At 22.4% G+C, this 23,339-nt stretch overlaps 4 protein-coding genes across 4 annotated transcripts; 3 read left to right on the top strand and 1 right to left on the bottom strand. All coding sequences in view use genetic code 6, as the record gives it.

Moving 5' to 3' along the window:
* Positions 1-816: 816 nt before the first annotated feature.
* Positions 817-4,930, top strand: TTHERM_01245630 (cyclic nucleotide-binding domain protein; the record flags this gene model as incomplete). The annotated part of the gene is made up of 7 exons (XM_001022630.2): positions 817-1,566; positions 2,350-3,113; positions 3,232-3,374; positions 3,732-4,189; positions 4,291-4,641; positions 4,706-4,774; positions 4,844-4,930. The coding sequence occupies 7 exons, from the start codon at positions 817-819 to the stop codon at positions 4,928-4,930; spliced, it is 2,622 nt and encodes an 873-aa protein (XP_001022630.2).
* Positions 4,931-5,995: 1,065 nt separating this feature from the next.
* Positions 5,996-10,534, bottom strand: TTHERM_01245620 (kinesin motor catalytic domain protein; the record flags this gene model as incomplete). Its single annotated transcript, XM_001022629.3, has 10 exons — positions 10,419-10,534; positions 10,197-10,290; positions 9,929-10,039; positions 9,696-9,818; positions 9,238-9,344; positions 8,424-8,932; positions 8,017-8,361; positions 7,486-7,829; positions 6,882-7,419; positions 5,996-6,828 (listed from the first exon to the last, which is right to left on the bottom strand). The coding sequence occupies exons 1-10, from the start codon at positions 10,523-10,525 to the stop codon at positions 5,996-5,998; spliced, it is 3,111 nt and encodes a 1,036-aa protein (XP_001022629.3). The 5' UTR covers positions 10,526-10,534.
* A 1,752-nt stretch (positions 10,535-12,286) lies between these two features.
* TTHERM_01245600 (phage head-tail family protein, putative) lies at positions 12,287-17,043 on the top strand (the record flags this gene model as incomplete). The annotated part of the gene is made up of 10 exons (XM_001022627.2): positions 12,287-12,670; positions 12,893-13,793; positions 13,866-14,321; positions 14,473-14,866; positions 14,928-15,079; positions 15,204-15,363; positions 15,429-15,576; positions 15,649-15,747; positions 15,803-16,277; positions 16,415-17,043. 10 exons carry the CDS (start codon positions 12,287-12,289, stop codon positions 17,041-17,043), a joined length of 3,798 nt encoding a protein of 1,265 aa, XP_001022627.2.
* Positions 17,044-18,009: 966 nt separating this feature from the next.
* TTHERM_001244610 (kinase domain protein) lies at positions 18,010-23,126 on the top strand (the record flags this gene model as incomplete). The annotated part of the gene is made up of 12 exons (XM_012799330.1): positions 18,010-18,345; positions 18,659-19,586; positions 19,651-19,702; positions 19,771-19,869; positions 19,929-20,170; positions 20,454-20,841; positions 20,902-21,053; positions 21,301-21,460; positions 21,518-21,665; positions 21,738-21,836; positions 21,899-22,358; positions 22,417-23,126. 12 exons carry the CDS (start codon positions 18,010-18,012, stop codon positions 23,124-23,126), a joined length of 3,774 nt encoding a protein of 1,257 aa, XP_012654784.1.
* Positions 23,127-23,339: the final 213 nt, after the last annotated feature.

Raw genomic sequence — 23,339 nt, 5'->3', positions numbered from 1 at the left:
TTTTTAGCAAAAAGTTATAGCTTGAAAGATATAAACTAATTAAATAAACAAACAAACAAATAACCAGATGAGGTATAGCAAATTATTAAATTAGCAAAAATAATATTTGTTTGTTTGTTTCTTTATTTATTGTGATGCTTGGTATTTAATACATAATCAAATATAAAAGGAGCTCCACTGATTTATTTAATTAAGATAGATATCGAAATATAAACAAGAATGAATCAAATAAAAAATAACTTTTAAATAATTATTTATAAACTATAAAAATAGACATTTATTAGTAGTTGAATGAATGATTATTAATTATTTTTGATTTATTTAAAAATATAGCAAATATTTTTGACAACATCAATTAAAAAAGCTAGTTTATGAAAATTATGTGAGATATATCTTTAATATTTATGAATTAGTGAACCTAATTATTTTATATCTGACTGACTGTAAATGATTGATTGATTGTTAACTATTTTTAATCAAATCCTATTTGCAACAAAAAGTTATAGCTTGAAAGATATAAACTAATTAAACAAACAAATAACCAGACGAGGTATGGCAAATTTATACATTTAGGAATATCTATTTATTAAATTTGCAAAAATAATATTTATTTATTTGTTTGTTTATTTATTTCTTTATTGAGTTGCTTAGTATTTAATGCAAAATCAAATATTAAAGGAGCTCCACTGATTTATTTAATTACGAGAGATATCAAAATATAAACAAGAATCAACCAAATACTATAAAATAGTCATAAATAATTATTTAATCTTCTTAAAGTACATACTAAATTTATTTATTTATATATTTATTTATATGTCTTCGCCCCTTCCTAAACAAAGAGCGAAATCTACCACTAAGTCTACTTTGCACTCTCAAAATAAAACTACTTTGTCTACATTTGACACTTAGTAAGATGATTTCAAATTAAATGAGTCTCACTTGAGAAATATTCTGTATGATTTTAACTCCTCCACAACTACTCAAGAAAAGCTATGTCAAATGAAAAATTGTCTTAATGAATTGCCTTTAGAGATGATTAGGGATGTAGCTTTCCTTCCTTAAGAGGATGATTCGAATATAAAAGAGCCAAATACTTCTAAGGAAATACTATATACAACTAAAGGCTTTACAAATAAAATGAAAATCTCATTTATGAAGATAAAGAGCTCGCTTAACCCTAATATTAATGCTACTACGCTTTAAAATTTCTTCATTAAAACACAGTAAGAAAATGACAGAATAAAATAAAATTATTCACATATAACGGTGGCTAAAGAGATTTAAGATTCTCCTTAAATATAAAGAAGTCTAACTCCTAAAGCCAATCAGACCTTCCTCACTCCATAAAACAAAAAAATAAATATAAAATTTATAAAAACTTAAAATCAGAAGAGCAATCCTTTTAAGCTTTAGTTAACAGAGAATATTAATGGAACTAATAGAAGAATTCACACCACATAAAACGATTGCAAAATAAGACAAGCTTAGTCAATTTTAGAAATCGTTTCAGACCATGATAAAATATTAGACAAAACTAACTAAGAAAAGCAGATGAATTCTAATGTAAATCATAAATAATTACTTCAAAATTATTCTAACTTCAAGATACAATCAATCAATAAGCAAAAAATATATAAAAACAATTAATGAGCAAATAAATTTAAAGATAAATAATGTTAATTATTATACCATTCATACATTAATATACATGCCATTAAATTTTTTAGGATTAAACAAAAAGATAATTTGAAGCTTTAATCCCCAACATTCACTTAAAAATTTACTATTAACTTGTCTTTTCATTACTATTAATTGCTAAAATTACTTAGATTCATATGACGAAGTATTTATTTTTTTCATAGAATACTATTAAAATATATATTACAAAAGAAGATAAATAGATTTAGAGATTTTCTATGGATTGATAAAAAATTCAATTTAGATAGTTTTATTTTAAACTAAAATAAATTCTTTTAAATATGAAGTAATAATTCAATTGGAAATTATAAACATTAAATTTAATAGAAAATACTCAATAAGTTAATCAAAACAAATAACCTAAAGCTTATTGGATTAACAAATATTATTTATTTTAAGCGATTTATTTTTTTAAAAATTAAATTCAATAATTAAATGAAAATTTACTGCAAAATAGTTTATTGATGAAAATTGTTAAATTTTAAGAAAAAAATTTTAAAACTAAAAATTAAATCTTAAGGAAAGATTTTATCTTCCAAATAAAAATATTTCCTTTTTTTTGTTAGAAAATTATTTGAAAAAGAAAATCTTTATTTTAATTAAAATTTTGTTTACATTTTTCTAATGAAAATTTTAAAAACTATTTAGACAAATATTTTTGACACTCCTTAAAACTCTTATGATAATTCTAAATCTACTCAAGATAAATCTACCTCAAGAAATGTATCTGCTAACTTAAATAAAAAATATTATGATATTGAAGACTCTATTTAGAAGTTTGAAGTAGCAAACTAGTTTTATGATATACCAGTTAATTTAAAGTCAACTAAAAAGAAGTGTTTAATTCCTAATAATTACAATAATAGCAGTATGATATATAATAATTAAGATTAAAGTCTTTTAACGAGTAAAGCGAGAACAGTACGAAGTGTATCTAATTAAGCAGGAAGAGATAGATCTTTCATATAAAATGATCATATTAATAACTCATTCAGCAATGCCTTGAATAGTAACAATAGCAACAATAACTTTTACTAAACAAACAAATTACCTAGTTTTTATAAAAATAAAGAGGCTAGTCCATAATATAAAACAAAGCCAAATTAAATAGATTTTGAAGAAAGTTATTTAAAATCAAAGTAAAAAACGCCAATTAAATCCATAAAATTAAGCTCAAGTCCGTATAAAAATACAGAACAATAGTCAGAGGAGGAAATCTCTTTCTTTTAAAAGAAAGTTAGAAGAAACGCTCTAATTGACTTAAGGAAGCTAAATCCAAATATTTAAAAAATGACTTAATATTCTAAAGATTTTTTACCTCCATGGCTTCGTGCTCGCCCTGATTTTTTAAAATTATATTTGCAAGACCAAATCAATAAAAATTTGAAACTACCTACTATTTTTGTGAAAGAGTATAAATTAATTTATAATAAATAAATAAATAAATAAATAAATAAATAAATAAATAAATAATATTTTGATCATTCATTTATCATTATAATAATATATTTTTTATTTATGAATAAAAAGCTACTCATTAAGAACAATGGCTGAAAAGCAAGAAACACACAAATATTTAAGCTCAATCCCTTAATTTTCTCAACTTGAGTCTGATTTAGTTGATCTCATTTCCAAAAAGATAAAAGTTGAAATATACTATCCAGGAGACTTCAGTAAAAACTAAAATACAAATAAATTTTTTGCATCTATCTTCTAAAATTAATTTCTGAAATAATTAAATTTTTTTATCATTCAAATAATTAAAAATCACAAAATTAATTGAAAACATGCTAAAAAATATCAACTCATTTATTTGCTTCATTGGCTGATTTATTTATTTTTGATTTAATTACTTATTTACTGCTCAATCAAATCATTTTTCTTGAATTGTATTTTAAATTTAAAATTACAATAAAAATTTCATTTTTTTATTTATGCTTTAAATATTTTGCTTTACTTAAAAGTTAAAAATATGATTATTTTTTTGTAAAAAGATAAATAAATTTATCAATATTTTCTATTTAATTTAGTATAAGAAATAAATGAAGTCTGTTAAAATATAATTATTTTATATGATGGGCAAGTTTCAAGAATTTTTAAAGACCAGAAGGAGGAATAATTGGAAAAAAACATAGCTTTAAATACAACATTTCTAAGAAAATAATTTTTTAATTAATTTGGCTTAAAATCAGAAAATAACTGCATTATATTTACCCTAAATGCTGAAGATTTATAAGAAATCGATAGTGAGTTTGCATCTAGCATTTCTAATGATTTTTAAATTATGCTTACTTTACATGATTTCTTCCATAAATATGAACCTAAAACTCTTAAATAAATGTCTATTTAAGCAAAAGGAAAACTTCTCTTCCCAGGAGAGAATCTTTTTAAAATTGGAGACCCATCAAATGAAATTTATTTTATTTACTTCGGAAAGATTGAAAAGAAAAAAGTTTTCTACACACAAGAAAAGAATAGATGGCCGATTGTAATTTTTTCAAACACAACTTATTAATTAATTTATTATTTTTAAAATTATTATTTTTTATTATTTTATTGAAAGAGTTTATTTAAATTTAATTAAAAAAGAAGAAAAATAACAATTTAAAAGACTCCTTAGAAAATGGAGAGGATTACCATTTATAAGAAAATAATTATGGGTACAGAGTTTTCACAAAGAATTTCACAAACTCTAAGTTTTTAGGTAAGACAGACTTTTTTGGTGATTAAGAGACCATCTATGAAGTTGGAAGAAGAACTGAAGCCTCCGCTGTAGAGCCAACATTTTTATTGTGGTTAGACAGATAAACATTTTTGAATATTTTAAGTTTAGACGATTTAAACTAGCTGTATAAATTTAGGGCATAAAAACCAATCAAACTAACACCTGAACAAAGCCCTGAATATTATTTTAAGTTGGAGAAAAAAAATAAATATCAAGTAAATTAATTTAAAATATTTAAGAAGATTTATTTATTTAAATTTAAAAAAATTAAAAATGTAGAAAGAAAGAATATTAAATGCGTTAGATGTAGTTTTTAAATGTGAAAACAATTTATCTTAGTTAGAAAGGGTAAAATTAATTTATTTTTAATAAAATGGAGAAATAAGTAAATAATTATAAATCTTATGTTAAAAATAGCTTGAAAAGAAGATAGAACCATTCAAAAAATAGATACTCACTAAATATAATGTAAAAAATAAGTTTAACACAACATGTTATAAATGAATTAAGTTTAAATTGATAAAAAATACTAATTTATTTATATATTTATAAATATATATTTACTTACTTACATAGTTACTAACTTACTTAATTTAATTATTCCAACGAACACTTCAGTTTGTTTTGCATTTAATACAAATTATTTAATTTAGTTGATTTTATTAATTTTGTTTAATAGCCTAATTTGTTATTTTATCAGTAATAACATTATTAGTTAATAAATTAATTAATTAATAATTTAAAATTAAAAGGAAGACCCATAATAACAAAAATTTAAATTTATACCTGTATTTGAATATTTCTAAACATATTTATTTAGATTCTATTTTAATAAATTATCTATGAGTTCGATGATGAGTTTATTTTAACGGCTTATGATTCATGATTATAATCTGTGCATCACCACTCTGAACTATCTGTTTTTTTTAAAATAATTTTATATTAATATCAAAAATACACTAAAAGCAAATTAACTTTTGTTTGCTTCTAAAACTTAAAATCTGATAAACAAATACAATGCTTTTTAATAAATACCTTATTTTTATTATTTTAATAAAATTTAACTTTTTATAAAATTATTTTTACAATTGAGTTAAAGCAAAACTTTTATAATGTTCGTTCATCCGCTTTTTCTTAAGAATTAATAATATACATTAAATACATGTTAAATTTATTTATTTATTTATTTAAATTTTGGAGATAAATATTAATATTTTTTGTTATATCATTCTTATATTGGATGAGCGTTTACTTTTAGAACATAAATAATTTAAGAACAAGTTTTGAAATTTGAAAGGCTTTTAATTTATTATTATAATTATTATATTAAATTTATTATAATTTAAAAACACAAAACATTTATTATTATATATAAGAGGAAAGATAAATTTGTTAAATACTTTTTTAATTATTTATTGGTTTTATAATCAAGAAGGAAAATTAATTAATTATCTAAATAAATAAGTTTTTCTAATTTATTCATCTATTTATTTATTTATTATTTTGTTAGAATATTTATTATTTGTCATTCTTACTTACTTACTAAATTACTAACATTCACAAGTTAGTTCAAAACTAATAGGAACGGTTTTGGAGGTTAGCACTTTAGCGCTTTGAAGATGAAATGTGCTTTCTTTTGTAAGTTGAACTGTTTCTGTTATTGTTTGTATCTTTTTCTCTGCTACTAAAGATTTTTTTGCTTTATATATTACTCATTTCTATTGATTAATTGCTTGAAAATCTTTCCAATTTATTTTAGCTACTATTTCTTACTGAAATATCTGTTTTAACACGCTAAGTAGGACTTTATATTTCATCGATGGAGCCTATTAAATTTTATGACGGTTTTTTGTTATTTAGAGATATATCGTTACAAGACAGCTGACCTAAGTCGTTATACATATAGCCACTATAGTCGACTAGCAATTTAGAGAAATACGGTTATTTTATTTTACTATTTGAAGGGTTTTAATTTTTGAATTTAGAAGACTAAAGTACATTTTGCAATTATTTTTAAGGTTATTTTATAACATTTTTTGAATTACTTTATAGTCTGTAAGAAGTAAATTCTCCTTAATCTGCTTTCGGTGAAAGCTAATTGTATTTTTTAGAATTAAAACTCTACTATATATCAGAATACTTTATAAGGTACTATGTATCGTTTTTATTAGCCTTTGGTTGAATGATTTCACTATTATTTTTGAAGTTGTTGATTTTACAAATTGTATTGCTGCTCGTATTTTGGTTTTGAGTAGATTTTGTGATATCATTTGTTTCTGTTGGAATTGTTGTGTCTACACTAATTTTAGACATTGCTTTCTAGAATTTAGATTTACTACATTCATTTAGTATTACATCTGCAATCTGTTGGGTATCTCCAGATAAGGCACTATTGCAAGATTCTTTATTTTTGAATTAATTTTATTTACTTTTAATTTTTTAACTAAAATTTTACTTTTCATGACTTATGGTAACTGCTTTTGCACAGCAAAGGTATAAGAGAGTCTCTAAGGCTGATTATATGGATCACATTAAGACTGAGATCTTCTATTTTTACCTTAAACAATTTAGGCAAGGGCATTTTAGACTTTATTATTTTGTTTGTATTTGATAAGAGTTGGAAGAAAAATATTTTTATCTTAGTCTAAAATGCTCTATGCTTCTTTTTTGGTTTCTTATTTTGCTATGAACTCAATTAACGGTTTTGATTCTTCTTAAATGGCTTAGTATTCTTAATAGTTGTTTAAATTAGAAGATGTATATTTAATTTGGCTGCATTCTAAATTACTAACTGAAATTAAATTGTTTTAGGATTAAATAATGCTATCTTTAATTGATAACTCCTTTAAAAGACAATCAATTTCCTAATCTTAATTGGTAATCTTTTATTGATATTAATTATGTCTATCTATCATATCTTGGAATGATTTTGCTTTTTGGTCAAATACCTTTAATAATTTTATTCTCTGCTCTCCACTATATTCCTTAATTTTCTATTAATAGAATGAAATAAAATTTAATATTTTTTAATAGATTTATATTAGCACAAAAAATAATACTTATAGCAAATTAATTCTGTTTAGAGATAGTTTTTCTAGTTTTTAAATAGAAATCTGCTTATTTTATTTAAGAGACACTAGCTTGACATTGCTATTATAATCTTTTAAAAGCTATTTACAAGATGATTCGTTGGATTATAAATTATTTAAACTAATCACTGGATCATATTACTAATACTAATTCATTGTCTATTAATTTTCTTATTCTATTAAATTAATCCTATCGCTTATATAAGAAATGTCTTTATAACATTCTGTCTCCTATTCGAAGTGCTTCTAAATCTCAAATTTAAGTTTTTATGATTCTTCCTTTGTGAAAACACTTTCATTTAATACCTAGCTACCTATTTTTAACATATTTATTGTAAAAAATATATACCTCATAATATTTATTTTTAATTTTATATTTTAAATTCAAGTCATTTTTCTTATTTATTAGTATTTTTGGTAAAATTAGAAAATAAATTTGTTATTTTAATATTTATTAAAAATAAATTAAGGTGAATAAAATAATTTTGATTTTTTTAATACTTTGCTTCAAGCTTTAATCTTAATTTGTTTCTTCTACCAGCTTTTTTAAGTAATTATTCTGGCGTTAGAGACCTTCTACTAGCTAAGCATAGTTAGCAATATGCTAGGAAGAAGTAACTTCATTTTTAATTAAAATATTTTTGATTCTCTTAGCATGCGAGGCATAGAGTAAGCTGTTCATGGTATCTTCATAGCTAGAGTTAGCGATAGAAATATTTGCTATCATCAGGGTCTTGCAGTTCCCCCCTAAACTGTTTTTCAACATCCTAGTTAATTTAGAGTTTCTGTATGGCACATGATTATTTTTATTTCCCTTTGAAAGCTAATTTATGCAGTAGCCTAGTACTATTTAAGCAAAATATAAATTAATATTAAATACTTATTACAAAAGATTATTTTATTTTTACCTAGAAGCGATTAATTAATTTTTTAAGTCTCTAGTTAGTTTGATGAAACTCCTGATTTCTCAGAGCCAGCCAAATCAACTAAAGTTAAGGTAGAGAACTGTGTTGATTCGTAAATACCTTAGTTAATATCTTTGTATTGTATGTGAATTTAGACGACTGCATGAGAGCGAGATGATAGAGAATTCAAAGTAGTTGCATCAACTGTTCTATTTTTATTTCCAAAATCTATCAAGTTTTAAATTTATTCGCAATTTGCAATTTGAACTTCTGTAACGTTAGCCAAAATAGTTCCTTTGACAGGATCTTCTCTGAGTTCTAGATTTTAGGTTTACTTCTTAGTGTTAGATGAATAACCTTATTAGATGAGATCCCTGATTTATTCATTATATATTTCTACATAAGAGAATTTAACTTTGAACTGCTTGTGTTCTTAGACTTCTTAGATTCTTTCAAAGAGTTTTTTGCATATCAATTAGGTGATCCCCTCTGATTTTCTGTCTCCTTACATACTAATTCATAATAATTTTGGAATAGATGAACAAATTTTTTAGATTACAGATTGATTAAAACACAAAAAATTAAAGTAAGATTGTAAATATCAATTCTTTAATTAAAATCCTTTATTTTTTTTGTAAGAAGAAAATCTATTGATAGGTCAAACAAAAAAACAATCAAACAATTAAATTATCTTCAAAATTGAATTTTTCAGACTCCTAAATTTTATAATAAATACTCTTATAACATTGCTAAAATATATCAGTTAGGCTTATCAAAATTACGAAATTTTTGATTAGAAATTAATATTTTTATTTACGTGAATGTTTTGCCAGATCCAGAAGCGCCGTATGCGAAAATAGTTGAGTTGTAACCTTACAAAAGGTAGTCTAAAAAGGGAGAAACAGATTCTTAAAATATGCCTTCCTTTAATTACATTAATATTAAGTAAGCTAAGTGAGAATTAAAAATTAATAATTTTGATAAAATTATCATTAACTTTAGAAATATATCCAAATATTTTTCAATTTTTTTTTTGAAGGATTAATTTTTAATATGACTAATTAGTTAGTTAGTTGGTTTTTGATTAAATGGATTACTCGTAAAAACACTAAGAATAGCAATATTTCATTGCAAAAATATATTCAATTTTGATTGTTAAATAATTTCTTGTATGTTTCCAATTAAATTTAATTATTAAAGAAACATATAATGATGTATGTATTATGCTTGCTAATGTTACAGATCTAAAAATAACGTATTTAATTATATTTATACATTTGTTGCTGATTCTTCATAAACACGGTCAAATTCGAATGCTTAAGTAGGTTGTTCTATGTTTGATTTTTAGTTCGCTTAGCTTAAACTCCTTTTATGTTTCATCTAAATCTATTATTCCTACTATTATAGGAAAATATTAAATCATTAAAGAATTTACTTTGTTTATGAAAAACATGGATTAAATAATATCTACTGAGAGAATAAATAAATAAAAAAATAAACTTTATTACATTAGAATTTATCTAAATTGTCCTTTCATCCCAGATCTATAATTTTGGTGTCAAGTAATTTCTTTTGTCTTACAGTTCTTAATTTGTTTTTGGCCTCACTCTCACACAAACCTAATTTTTAAATCCATTATTTTTTATTTATTTATTTACTTTTTCATTCACATATTTGATTTATTTTGGCTTTATATTTCTTTAAAGCTCAAATCAAAGATGTAAAAATAGCAATATAAAATCTTTATAAACAATGATGAGGAATCTAATTTTTTACACTTAATTTGAATTTCTCAACACATTCAAAACTCTTTTCTGAAGGTTCTGTTTTAAGTACTCGCTGATATTATTCGCAGTCTATATTCTAATCTCTTTTTAGAAAAAAATAAATATTCCTTTGCCTATATTTATGATAATGATCATAATTAATAACATTGTAAAAAATGTTAATAATGATAGAATAATTCATCATGCTCTATTTTCATTAATAAAAAGTTACTAATTGACTTTTTTTCTTGACACTTCACCCTCAGTTTTTAACCTGAGAGACTTAATTCCATTTTTAATCCTAATAACTAAAGGCTTATTTTCAAGTTGACTATTCATACAAATTAAAGTTGTGAAATTTGTAATCTTTCTTATACTATAATTAATAATTATTAAAGATTCATTGTAAATAAATATATGTTAATTGATATTTGTATTTAAAATTTTTAATAGCTAGTAGTAAAGTAAATAGCAATCTAGTTTTTGTAACAAAATCAATTAATTGCAACAAATTCTTTATGCTTTTCCAGTGAGCAAAATAATTCATTGATTGATTGATTGATTATTTATGCCATAATTTCAATTTAGTCCCATTATAGTAAAGATTTTTATTAGTTTACAATATTTTAATAATCGCTTAGAATAAAGCAAAATAAGCCTGAATTTATATAAATTAGAATCTTAAAAATTATCTTAAAAAGCAACAATTTCGCTTTGATGAAATGGTCATTTTTAGATTATTTCATTGCATGGTTTTTTGATAAAGTAAATTAAAAGCTAAAAAATTGAGTTGTAAATAAAAATAGTATATTAGTACTATCTAACTAACTAACTAACTAATTAGCTAAGTCAATTTAAACTTAACTTTTTATCTATTGACTAATAAATAAATAGTAATACTAAATTAATTATTAAACAAAAAATAGATAATAAATTATATTCATTCTTTAATAGGAGTTTAAAGTTAAGCCATTTATTAATTTTATCCACTATTAAAATTTGAATAAGTAGTAAATAAATAAATATTAGAAACATTAAGAAGTTTAAGAGCCAAATATTTTCAACCATTCTTTTCTTTTTAATAATAAAATCATCAAAAAAATTAATTTAATCAAAAGCAATATCTTTCTTTCAAATAATTTTATAATAAATGCTTCATAAAATTATTAAAATTTACTCAACTTATTTTACATTTTTTTACAATTAAAATAATTTTCATCATTTATTTCAACTTTTTTTTTTTAATATTTAAAATAATTTTTAGGAAATAAATTATAATTCCGTAAATAAAAATTTTTATATTTAGTTTTATTCTATTATTTGAGAATATTTTTATTGAAAAATACTTTGGGGTAACAACAAAATATTTACCAATCACTTATTTTTTTTTCTATTAGATATTTATTTTTATTAAAAATATGAAATAGAGGAATACTTCATGGTTTATTTTCTTAATAAAATATTGTTTAAATTTATTGAAAAAATTTTAGAATGATTTAGAAAATTAATTAAAAAATTATAAAATAAAAGTTTTTATTGCTTTAAACTATCACAAGTATTATTTAAAGAATAAAAATAAAATTAATTTATTATTTTAAGAATAAAAAAATTAATTTCTTTTAAATTCTAAAAGATTAATAAATGAATTATCAAATCATATTGTAATGTATTTTTAAAAAGCTAAATAGAGAAACATTGTAGATTAATTAATTTAAATACATCTTTATGAGCTATGAAAGTAGAAACTGATAAAAAATAATTTAATTTTGATTATTTTAAAAATCCACTTATTTCATATTTACTAAAATATTAAGATTTTTTTATTTTATTTTTAGTCACCATAAAAAATACTTTAATACGATTTATTTGCATTTATATATTAAATGAGAAATATAAGCTTTTAAATAAGTTTTTAAATATAATAAATTTGTTTTTTTAATAAATATAGTTAATTAATCTAGCACATTGAATGAACAAATTAGAAAATTATATTTATTATTTACTTCTACTATTCAACTATTGATTGATTAATTAATTAATTAAATAATACTTTAGCACTTTTAACAAAATTATTCTATTGAAATAGCAAAAAATAAACTTATGGAAACTAATTAATAAAATGTAAAGCAAAATTCATAATTTTCATTATCTTCGTCCTCCTCGTCTGATGAAAATAAAAAGCAAGGTGAGAAGATGTCTTAAGAATAATGTTAGTAAGGAGAGGAATAATAAAACAATAATATAAATTTTAATGACCAATCTAAGTAGTTCCAAAATGATATATTTTAAAATAATGACAAGATTTCAAATAATCATCAATTCTAATAGTCACATCAAACAAATGAAAACCAGTAATTAAGTGGCAATGATTAATAACCATATATTTTTAATAATAAACCATATACCTAGCAATACAGGGATCTATTTAACAACTATGATGCCTACAAAATACCTCCAGACTTTGTAAAAGCTGATCAGCATAGGGTAATAATTAAAATAATAAACACAACAATATTCAAATTTTAGTAAAATAAATAGCTTTCTTTTTCAAATTCTAAAAATTTGTATTAGATTTGTTAAATTTACTGCTGATGTTGCATTTAAACAAAAAATTAACTTATGAAAATTTAACTTTTGAATTAATCAGCTTCTATTTTTATTTTTAGTAGAAGTTAAACATTTTTAATAATTTATTTATTTATTCAGTTGGCGAACACAGTAGGACCAGAAAAAGATATTAATCAGATTAAAGAAAATGAAAATATAGAGTATTGCGAGTGTTGTGCTAGATAAATTTAGAGAAATTAATTATCTTTGAAATGCAACATTTACGAGCTCAGTTTTCTAGGGTGCGGTTTTCCGCTTTATTTTTATTTTTTGAAGTAGTGCATGATAATGCTTTCTATATGTTTATTTGTTTGTGGTATTTTTAATATAATAACTAATATTATTGGTTCAGAGCCTTGCACAAAACAATAGGAATCGTAATAGAATAATGCTTCATCATCAAATGAGGCTATATGTGTATAGGGAGGCTATTTCAGCATTTTTGCGTTAGGGAGAAAGCAAGACTAAGACACTTTTATGCAGATTCAAGGCTATTTAAATTTAACTTCAATGATAGCCATGATGATATTTCTACAGTTTTTTAGAAAATTGTAAAGGGAATTAGCTTATAAATGTGATGACGAAGACATTGCAGCTAATGATTACACAATCATGATAAAAAACATTCCAAAAGATTTTGATGCAATAAATGATGACTATGATGATGATATAAAGGAGTTTTTTGAGAAAAACTCTCTATAAGAAAAACGAGTGGAGGTGATTTCAGTTACTCTCTGCTATAATCTGACTGAAATAACTGCTCTATAAAATCAAAAGGAAAAACTTATTCAATAAAAAAAGAAATGTCTTACAACGATATATAAAACTTAAAATTAAATAGATTCATATGACTATTCAAAGGATAAATTATCAAGATAAATTACAGAGAAAGAAGCTTAGTCTTAAAATGAAGCCATTTAAAAGCAAAACTCAATAAAATTAAAAGTAGGTATAGAGTTAGGATAAACAGAAAGTTAAAACGATCAAATAAAGAGAGAAAGTAATTTTTTATTAAGTTAATACTTTATTATGAATGAATGAATGAATGAATACATTTTAATAAAATAATAAGCTTTTGATGAAAATTTAGATGTAAATAAATAGCTTGAAATATAGGAAAAAAATAAATCCAATTAAAATATGTTTTAAAGTCTTAATGGAAGCCCATTACAGTCTAATGTGAGAAAAGATTATCTTTAATTTTTAACCAAACACTATTCAAATTCTATTGATTAATCTAATGTTGATATTCCTGCTGCTTCAGACATGCCTTAAGATATTGCTGAAAAATCTGAAAAAAATCTAAAAATAAAATTTAAAGGAAGTAAATCGATTGAAATGCAAATAAAAAGATTAAAAGAATAGCTTTTAGAAGAGGAAAAAAACCTAAAAATCATAGAAAAACAGATTTCATATTTAGATAAGCAACATTAAGATCTGACCTAAAAGCTCATGCAAGGCTAAGGAAAGGAGTTTATGAAAAAATATTTTACAGGCAAAGCTTTGGTGTGCTTTAAATATGAATAAGGTAGGTATATTCAATTAATATTTATTACTCGTGTATCAATAATAGTAAAATAAGTAACTAAGTAAATAGTCCATCTATTTGAAATAAATAATTTTTAATAAGTATTTGAAATTTTCAAAATAATTTTTTAATTGATTTTTTATTCTTTTAGATAAAGAAGAAATCATTAATAGATACAAAGCAATAGGTATTTCTCAAAAAATTATATCAAGGGAAAAAAATTTAGCAGAGAATTAGATGATTTACCATGGTAATAAATTAACAATTATATAAGCTCCAGACCCTAATGATATAAATTGGATGAATTTACATGTTTCAAATAAAGAAAAGATTAAAAGGAGGCTTATTGGGTTTTTCTTATCAATTGTTACTTTGTGCATTTGTGCATCAGCAATATATGCTTTTCATGTATTCTAATAATCTTAAGTTTAAGGAAATAAAGAATCTTCTAATACAGTAAAAATTCAAATTATCACTTATGCTCTAGCTATTCTGATCAATGTTTATAACTTTATTTTGTGTGTAATACTACAAATTATCAATAGGTAAATTTTTCTAGACTTCTTATTTCAAATGCTTTATTATTTTTTCTTTTAATTTCAACAGATATTGTAAAAATTCTACTAGAACTAAAGATAATATTTTTCTTTCAAAAAGTCTCTCAACAGCAAGATTTATAAACTCTGCTATTGTAGGTTTTATTATTTAGTTGTACGTTTCCAAAAAATCAACTAAGTAAGAAATTCTCTTTGGTCAAGGTAAATTAAAATAAAAAAGAATATTCATAAAAATATAAATGAAAGCAAGAAAAAATTTATTTACTAAATAATAATCCAAACAAACATCTAATAAATTTTTTTATTTTTAAAAATTTACAAATAGGTGGACTTGCCGATGATGCTAATTATTTTATGATTACAAACTGTATTTTACCTACTATAGCTCAAGTAGTCAATGTTGAGTATTACATATAGGCTTTTCTCAGAAAAATTGAGGAAAAAAAAGGAAATTAATCAGTTAAGACACAAGAAGAACTAAATTTGTAATTCAAAATAAATTCCTATTTTATAAACAAACATTTTTTTTTGCTTTTAATTAATTTCAAAGAATTTCTGAAAATCCTCAGTTCCCTATTGAAGAAAGATATGCTTAGCTTTTAACCACTATGTTCACAACAGCTTTTTATTGTCCTATTGTTCCTATAACGATAATTTGGTCTCTCATCTGTTTTATTCTCTAATATTGGATTGATAAGGTAGTTTATTTAAAAAAATTTATTTTACACTAAAAATAAATGCATATTTTCTAATTATTAAACCTTAAATAGTACAATTTAATCTACAGAAGCTCAGTTAAGTATAATATGAGTTCAGAATTAAGCTTAGAGATGACTGAGCATTTGGAATACTTTTTACCAATTTAATGTGTAAGGTTTTAAAGATTTATTTAAAAATATAAATTTAAATTATAAATTTGAATAGCTTTCTACATTAATTTTTTACCAATATGCAAATGGCGGTGAATTTGGACTTTCTTCTATATTAGGAACAGTTTTAGGATTTTTGCATGCTTTCTTACCTATGCAAGAAATAAATGAAAGGTTTTTTAATGTTAAAAACCCATAAGCAAATACGATAGATTATGAAAGTGCATAGAAATACTTTATAACTGATTACAATAGAGAAAACCCAATTTACAAAATGCAAGCTAGACAAAACCATGTCTTAAATATGAGTATGAAAGTTAGTGTTTAAAAAGATTCTTTGAGAAGATGTGGTTTTAATTTAGGCCATCAATTACTTGAAGACAGCATACAATCTAAAAATTCTCAAACTCCGTAGTAAAGATAAAGCATTTTTAGTCCTTAATTTGTTATCACTTAAGAAAATGAAAATCGCTTTTCTCATTTCTTAAAACACAATGAAGAATCAGAGAAATTTTCTTCTAATTTTGATGGTAAAAATAAATTCCAATGCAATTTGTTTTATTTAAATATCTTAACAATCTAAAAATTTCATTTACATTAAAATTTGAATTCTCGAAAAAAATATGCTCATAAAATTATCTAAATTGTATTTTGTATAAAAAATCAGGTAAATAATAAAATCCGTTTTAAAAACTCGAGGAAAAAATATATCATAAAAGCTCATCATATAAGAAATGTCAAATTTAACAAAATATTAAGTCTGATAAGAATGATACCAATTTTGGAATAGCTGATCATGATTAATCATCTGTATCCCTGAATTTCAAAACTTAATAATAAAACAATAAGGCTTTTATTTTTCCATCAAAATCATACACTATCAATAAATAAAACATTTAGTTTACCCTTAAGATTAAGCCATTCATGCTTAAATTACCGTAGAAATCAAATGAAACAGAATCTAGTGAATAGTAGCCGTAAAAAAAATAGAATAAAATAAACAATTTACCATAAAGTAGGCATATTAACAGTAAAAGTATGTGTTTACCTACTGATTTAAGAATTATATCCAAACACAGTAAAAATAGTTTGAGTTTTGGTTCTAAATATGATACTTTTGCTTAAACATTTACTAAACCAAATTAATAACAATTGAACACAGCAGGAAATTTTGAAAAATTAGGATAAAACATGCATTTATAATTCAATTTTAACTATAAAGACTTTCCACTTAAATACAAAGAAGATCATATATTGGATTAATAAATAGAAGATGCTATCAAAATCACAGAGTGAATGAATGAATAAATGAATAAATAAATAAGTTATTAATTATTATTCTCTATAATATAACTTACCAATGAATAATCAAAGCTGCTAGCTCATGTATTCAATTAAATTAATTTAACAATATTATTTTATCAAATAAAAATTTAGAATTTTAATACTTTAAATTACTTAACTAATAATATATAGATTTAAATATATTTATATTAAATAAATTAAATTAATAAATAAATAAGATGCTTTAAATAAATAATTTTAATTCAATAAATAATACTTATTTGTTCAGTAAAACAATAATTAAAATAAATAAAATTTTAATTTAGATATTTTTAAACATTATTTAGATATCTATTATTTAAAATGATAATTCTTTTTTTAATTAATTAGATGGTTAAATTACTCTTTCAAATGAAATTATTGTTTTATCTAAAATTTATAAAGTGTTGCTCTCTTAATTTTAATCAATCAAAAATATAGTTTTGTGTTAATTTCTAACAAAAAATTCATAAAATTTTATCGTATATTTCGAAAGTAAAAAACACAGGGTTTTTATATAAATCAGAGATATTTTAAGGTTATAATTGTTTATACTGATGTTTGCATGATTAAAAGTAAAATTAGTAAGACTGAAATAAATTTTAAAATATCAAAAAAACTGGTCAATTTTAGTACCATTGTGGTTATATAAAAATGTAAACTATGAGAAGTAATAAGTAAACTAATTATTCTGAAATACATATTTATGTGTCGAATTATTAATAAAATTGCTTGTTTGTTTATAATTAATTTAGTATTTAATAATATTTGCTTTTTTTATGTCATTCTTTCTTCTGTTTTTATAAAATTTTTGAATTATTTGGCTTTTAGCTTTTAATTAAGTAAGAGCAATAGAAATTGATGTTTTTTGTTTTGTTATTTTTTTTTCGATTTTTGTGATTTTATTAGTGATCATATAAATAAATTACGAGCTAATTAATGAATTAAGATAATTAGGAGAGCTAATTTGATTCTGAAGCATAAAGCTCAGAAGAAAATAGTTAGGTATCAGAGCAACAGAACTAAAATTAGCTGTCTAAGAAATCTTAAGAACTTTAAAACGATTAAGTAAATACCTAGCAGCAGGAGAGAATAGATAATCTTAATCATATATAAATAGAAACTTAGTTTGATTAGCCAGCGAAATAGAAAATACAAAGCATAGATTAAATAAAAAACACACGGAAACCTATTTCATCATAGCAAAGAGCTATTTTTAGAGGTTATGATGGCTAAAAAATTCCACCTGATTTTGATAAAGCGGCAGAACATCGAGTAACAATTTTAAATAATTTGTATTTTATCTTGTTTCTTCAAAAATGCTGACTCGAATTAATACTTAATAACATCTAAACTAGCTAGAGTTTTATGATGACTTATTGAAATTAAAAAGCAATAAATACGCAAGGAAAAATATTTTATTTGAGTGAATTGAAAAAATGAATTTTGTTTGATATTAATTTGGGAGGAGAAATAGGAAATATTTTTATTTAAATAAGTGCTTGTTTTACATTTAGATAGAAATTCGAGTTTTATGCATATAAAAAAATTTAAAGATACTAATTAATTTTCCTTAATTATTAAATAGCTTGCTAATTAGGTGGGACCTGAAAAGGATATAAATTAAATATAGGAGGATGAAACGATAGAGTATTGTGAGTGTTGTGCTAGATAAATTTAAAGACACCAGTTAAAGTTAAGGTGTAATATATATGAATTGAGTTTTTTAGGATCAGGATATCCATTATATTTTTTCTTCATCAAACAATGTATTGTGATGTTAAGCTTAGTTCTTTTTATTTGTGGAGTCTTCAATGTTATTACTAATATTATTGGAAGCGGTAAATGCTAGTCGGCTAGCTCTGAATCTGATCAACAAAATTCTACCAATTAAGATCAAGTAGTTTGTAAATAAGGAAATGTTTTCAGTCTTTTTTACTTGGGTAGGAAATCCGATTAAGAAACATTTATGGAAATTTAAGGCTACTTAAACCTCTCTTCTATGATTGCTATGATAATATTATTGTAATGGTTTAGAAAGTTATAAAGATAGTTAGATGCTAAGTGTGACGATGAAGATATTTCAGCAAATGATTACACAATTATGATAAAGAATGTACCAAAAGATTTTGAAGCTATAAATGATGATTATGATGATGACATAAAAGAATTTTTTAGAGTTAATTCCTTAGAAGGGAAAGAAGTCGAGGTTGAATCTGTAACTCTGTGTTATGATTTAAGCGAAATAACAAAGTTAGAATTAGAAAAATAATAATTGATATAAAAGAAGAAGAAATACATTTTTAAAATTAACAATCTTAAAAAAAAGATTGATGAGATTTTCCATATAAATAGTTGTACTCATAGTATCTAAAATGATTTAGAAAACAATCAACAAGGAATTAAAATAATTGGTGACTCCTAACAGCCTATTCAAGCCACAGAAGGTGATACTAAATTCGAATTAAACATACTATAACCTAATAATACTGTTTGCAATATATTTAATAAAGAAAGTAAGTAATTTTTGTTCTAAATAGCTTATTACCAATAAAAAATATCTTCAAAAAATTTAAATAGTTTCATCAAAAGAGGAAAATAGAAAATCTATTACAATTAATAATGAACAAATGTAAACAAATACTTAAATTTATTTATTTATTTTATGTTTTTAAATAAAATATATTATGAATTTAACAGTTAAGATAAGCTTCAATCCAAAGAAAATGACTAAAATTTAAATAAAAGCGAGACAAAGTATCCAAATAAAGAATCTATAAATTAGCTAAATTTAAAAAAGTAACTTTTAAAATTTATAACTTTATTATTCTTAATTTTAAAATAATTTTTTACTAAAGCTAATAAGTAGGAAGGCAAATAACTATATTCAGACAAAATTAAAAAGATTAAAATGTATTGGATAAACTAAATTTTTAGCTTACAGAAGAAAGTGTTAATCTGGCAAAAATATAGCTTAATATCTAAAAAGTAGATAAGCAATTAAAGACATTAAATGAAAAACTTATGGATGGAAAAGGCAGAGAATTCATGAAAAACTATTTCACTGGAAATGCTTTCGTTTGTGTTAAATATGAATAAGGTAAAATTTCATTTAAAAATTTATTTAATTTTTTTGTAAATTTAAATGAAATAAATAAAATTCATATGTTAATTTTTCAACTAGATATTTTTCTTTTAATTAAAATTAATCATATTTACTATAGCAAACTCTAAAAATGCTAGTTTCTATTAAAATTTATGTGAGTAATAATGCTCATTTTTATAATTTTAAATACAATAATGGCATTGATTTTTTTAATTGAACATATAATAATTGCTTAATTTATTTTTTTTAAACATTCATTTTTTCTGAATTATTACAGATAAAGAAGATATAATTGAGAGATACAGACCTATTGGTATATCTGATAAAATTCTTTCTAAAGAAAAAAATTTAGTATAACACCAAATGATTTACAAAGATAATAAACTTTCAGTGATATAAGCACCTGATCCTACAGATATTAATTGGAATAATTTACATTATTCATAAAATGAAAAGATAAAAAGAAGGTTAATAGGATTTATTTCTACAGTAGCCTCTCTGCTTGTTTGTGCTTTAGGAATTTATGGGTTTCATTTATTTTAATAATATGAAATAAATAAATAAAACGCAAGTAGTTTAAAATTATAAATAATATCATCAAGTCTGGCTATACTAATAACTATATTTAATTTCATTCTTTTATTTATTCTCTAAATTATAAGCAAGTAAAATCATTTTATTTTTCTTTATTATTTACTCAAGCTTTTGCTTAATAATTATTTAAGGTATTGCAAATATTCAACTAGAACTAAAGATAATATATTTATTGCCAAAGGTCTTTCAGTAGCAAGATTTGTTAATTCAGCTCTAATCAGTTTTATAATATAAATTTATGTATAATCAAATAAAGATAAATAAACTGTATTATTTGGATAAGGTAATTAATTTATTTTTAATTTTTATCTTTAAATACTGTGGATCCATCCTCATTCATTTTTACCTAATTTTATTATAAAAAATATTTTTTTTAATATTATTTTTTTGAATTAAGAATACTTTTTTTAATTTGGGGGGTGGTATAATAAGGAGGATTAAGAGTACTTCCGTTTATTAGTTTATCAAAAAAAAAAATAGTCAAGCTAGATTAAAGTGTTTATTAATCATTTTTTTAATAAAATAAAAAGGTGGTCTTTCAGATAATGCTAACTATTTTATGATATCTAACTGCTTTGTGCCATTTTTATCTGAATTAATTAACCCTGAATACTATCTTTTAATTTTATTGAGAAAAATTGAAGCCAAAAAAGGAGTAGAATCCATAAAAACTCAGTCAGAATTAAATCAGTAAAATAGTTATTTATTTATGAATATATTTATCTAAATAATTTTGATTATATTAAGGTTATATGAAAACCCAGAGTTCCAAATACAAGAAAGATATGCTTAGATATTAATGACTATGTTCACTACGGCATTCTATAGTCCAATTGTTCCTATGACAATATTTTGGTCTCTAATAGGTCTCATTTTGTAATATTGGGTTGATAAAGTAAGTAACTATTTATTTATAATTTAAAAACACAAAAAATATTAAAAATAAATATATAAATAAATAAATCAGTATAACTTGATCCACAGAAGTTGTGTAAAAAATAATATGAGTGCAGAATTAAGTATTGAGATGACTGAACACTTAGAATATTTTTTACCTATTCAAAGTGTAAATATATTTATTTATTAATTAATTTATTATAATGTTATGAATTATTTTCTAAATTTTAGATATCAACTTTAATCTTTTATCAATACGCAAATGGAGGAGATTGGGGATTGTCTTCAATAATTGGTACAGCGATAGGTCTATTGCACGCTTTTTTACCTATGTAGCTTATTAATGAGAGATTTTTTGAAATAAATAAAGCATCAGCCAATACCATTGATTATGAAGAGGCTTAGAAATATTTTATTACTGATTATAGCAGAGAAAATCCTATTTATAAGTAGCAGGCTAGATAAACTCATGTTAAAAAAATGACGATTAGAATAAGCAATTAGAAAGATTTTTTGAGGAGAAATGGGCTTAGGTTTACTGGAAACGAAAGCATAGATTCTAAAAACTCAAATACTCCTTAAAAAATAAATCTTGCAACTCCTTCACTTTTTTAGGTTAATGGCCATGAAAAAAAGTTAAATTAGATTATAAAACCATTCGACCAATAATAAGAAAAAAATATATTTTAATGTAAAAATTAATTAATTAATTATTTTAATAAATAATATTAATATACAAAAATAATTAGAAAAAACTTAAGAAACATTTCAAACAACAGATGACGATGTAAACACTTAATTGGTAAATTAATAAACTGCTACTTCTAGCCAAAAAAGAGCTTATTTTATTGATGGAAAATATATTACAAACGAAACAAATTTGGTATTAATTTAAGAGGAGATGACGCAATCGATTCATTCTAACTTGAATATGGTAAACCAAGAGTCTTAAAAATAATTTTAAAATAACTCTCCAGATATAAATAATATTTCACCTTAATTACTATATGGTTAACCAAAATTTATAGATTCAATAGTTAAATAAAAAGAATAATTTAATCCTAGAAAAAAGATTTAAATATACAGAATTAATAAAAAGGAAGATGATATAGAATCTACGGATTAGTAACCAACTCAACTCATTAGCTTAAATCGTAAATTAGAGTCTAGTAGTCCAAAAAATTTTAATAATAGTCCTGAAAATTAAATAGTAACAGAAAGAGAACTTTTAAACTATAAAGAAGTTAACAAAAGAAATAAGAGTTTTGATTCAACTATTCAGAACGGAGATTAATTCAAGCCTTCTATATTTAGTTAATTTACAAGCACTAGTTTAAAGAGTAAATAAAAGTACAGCAAGCTAAGAATACACTTAAAGGAGCTAGATATGCTCCCTAATTAAGAAGATAATAAAACTACCAATCAAAAGGTTGAGTAGGTTTAAATAAATATTCAATGACAGAATGAAATCTAAATAATTTAAAAAATAATACTAATTAATCAGAAATACTTTTGCTTTAATAAACTATTAAAATAACATTAATGAAATTAAAAACTTAAATTATAGATAGATAGATAGATAGATAGATAGATAGATAGATAGATAGATAGATAGATAGATAGATAGATAGATAGATAAATAAATAAATAAATAAATAAATAAATAAATAAA

This window comes from Tetrahymena thermophila (genome assembly GCF_000189635.1).
Source record: "Tetrahymena thermophila SB210 genomic scaffold scf_8254478, whole genome shotgun sequence".
NCBI lineage: Eukaryota > Ciliophora > Oligohymenophorea > Hymenostomatida > Tetrahymenidae > Tetrahymena > Tetrahymena thermophila.
Note: the sequence above shows the minus strand (reverse complement) of the source record. Positions and strands in the feature narration are given on the sequence as shown.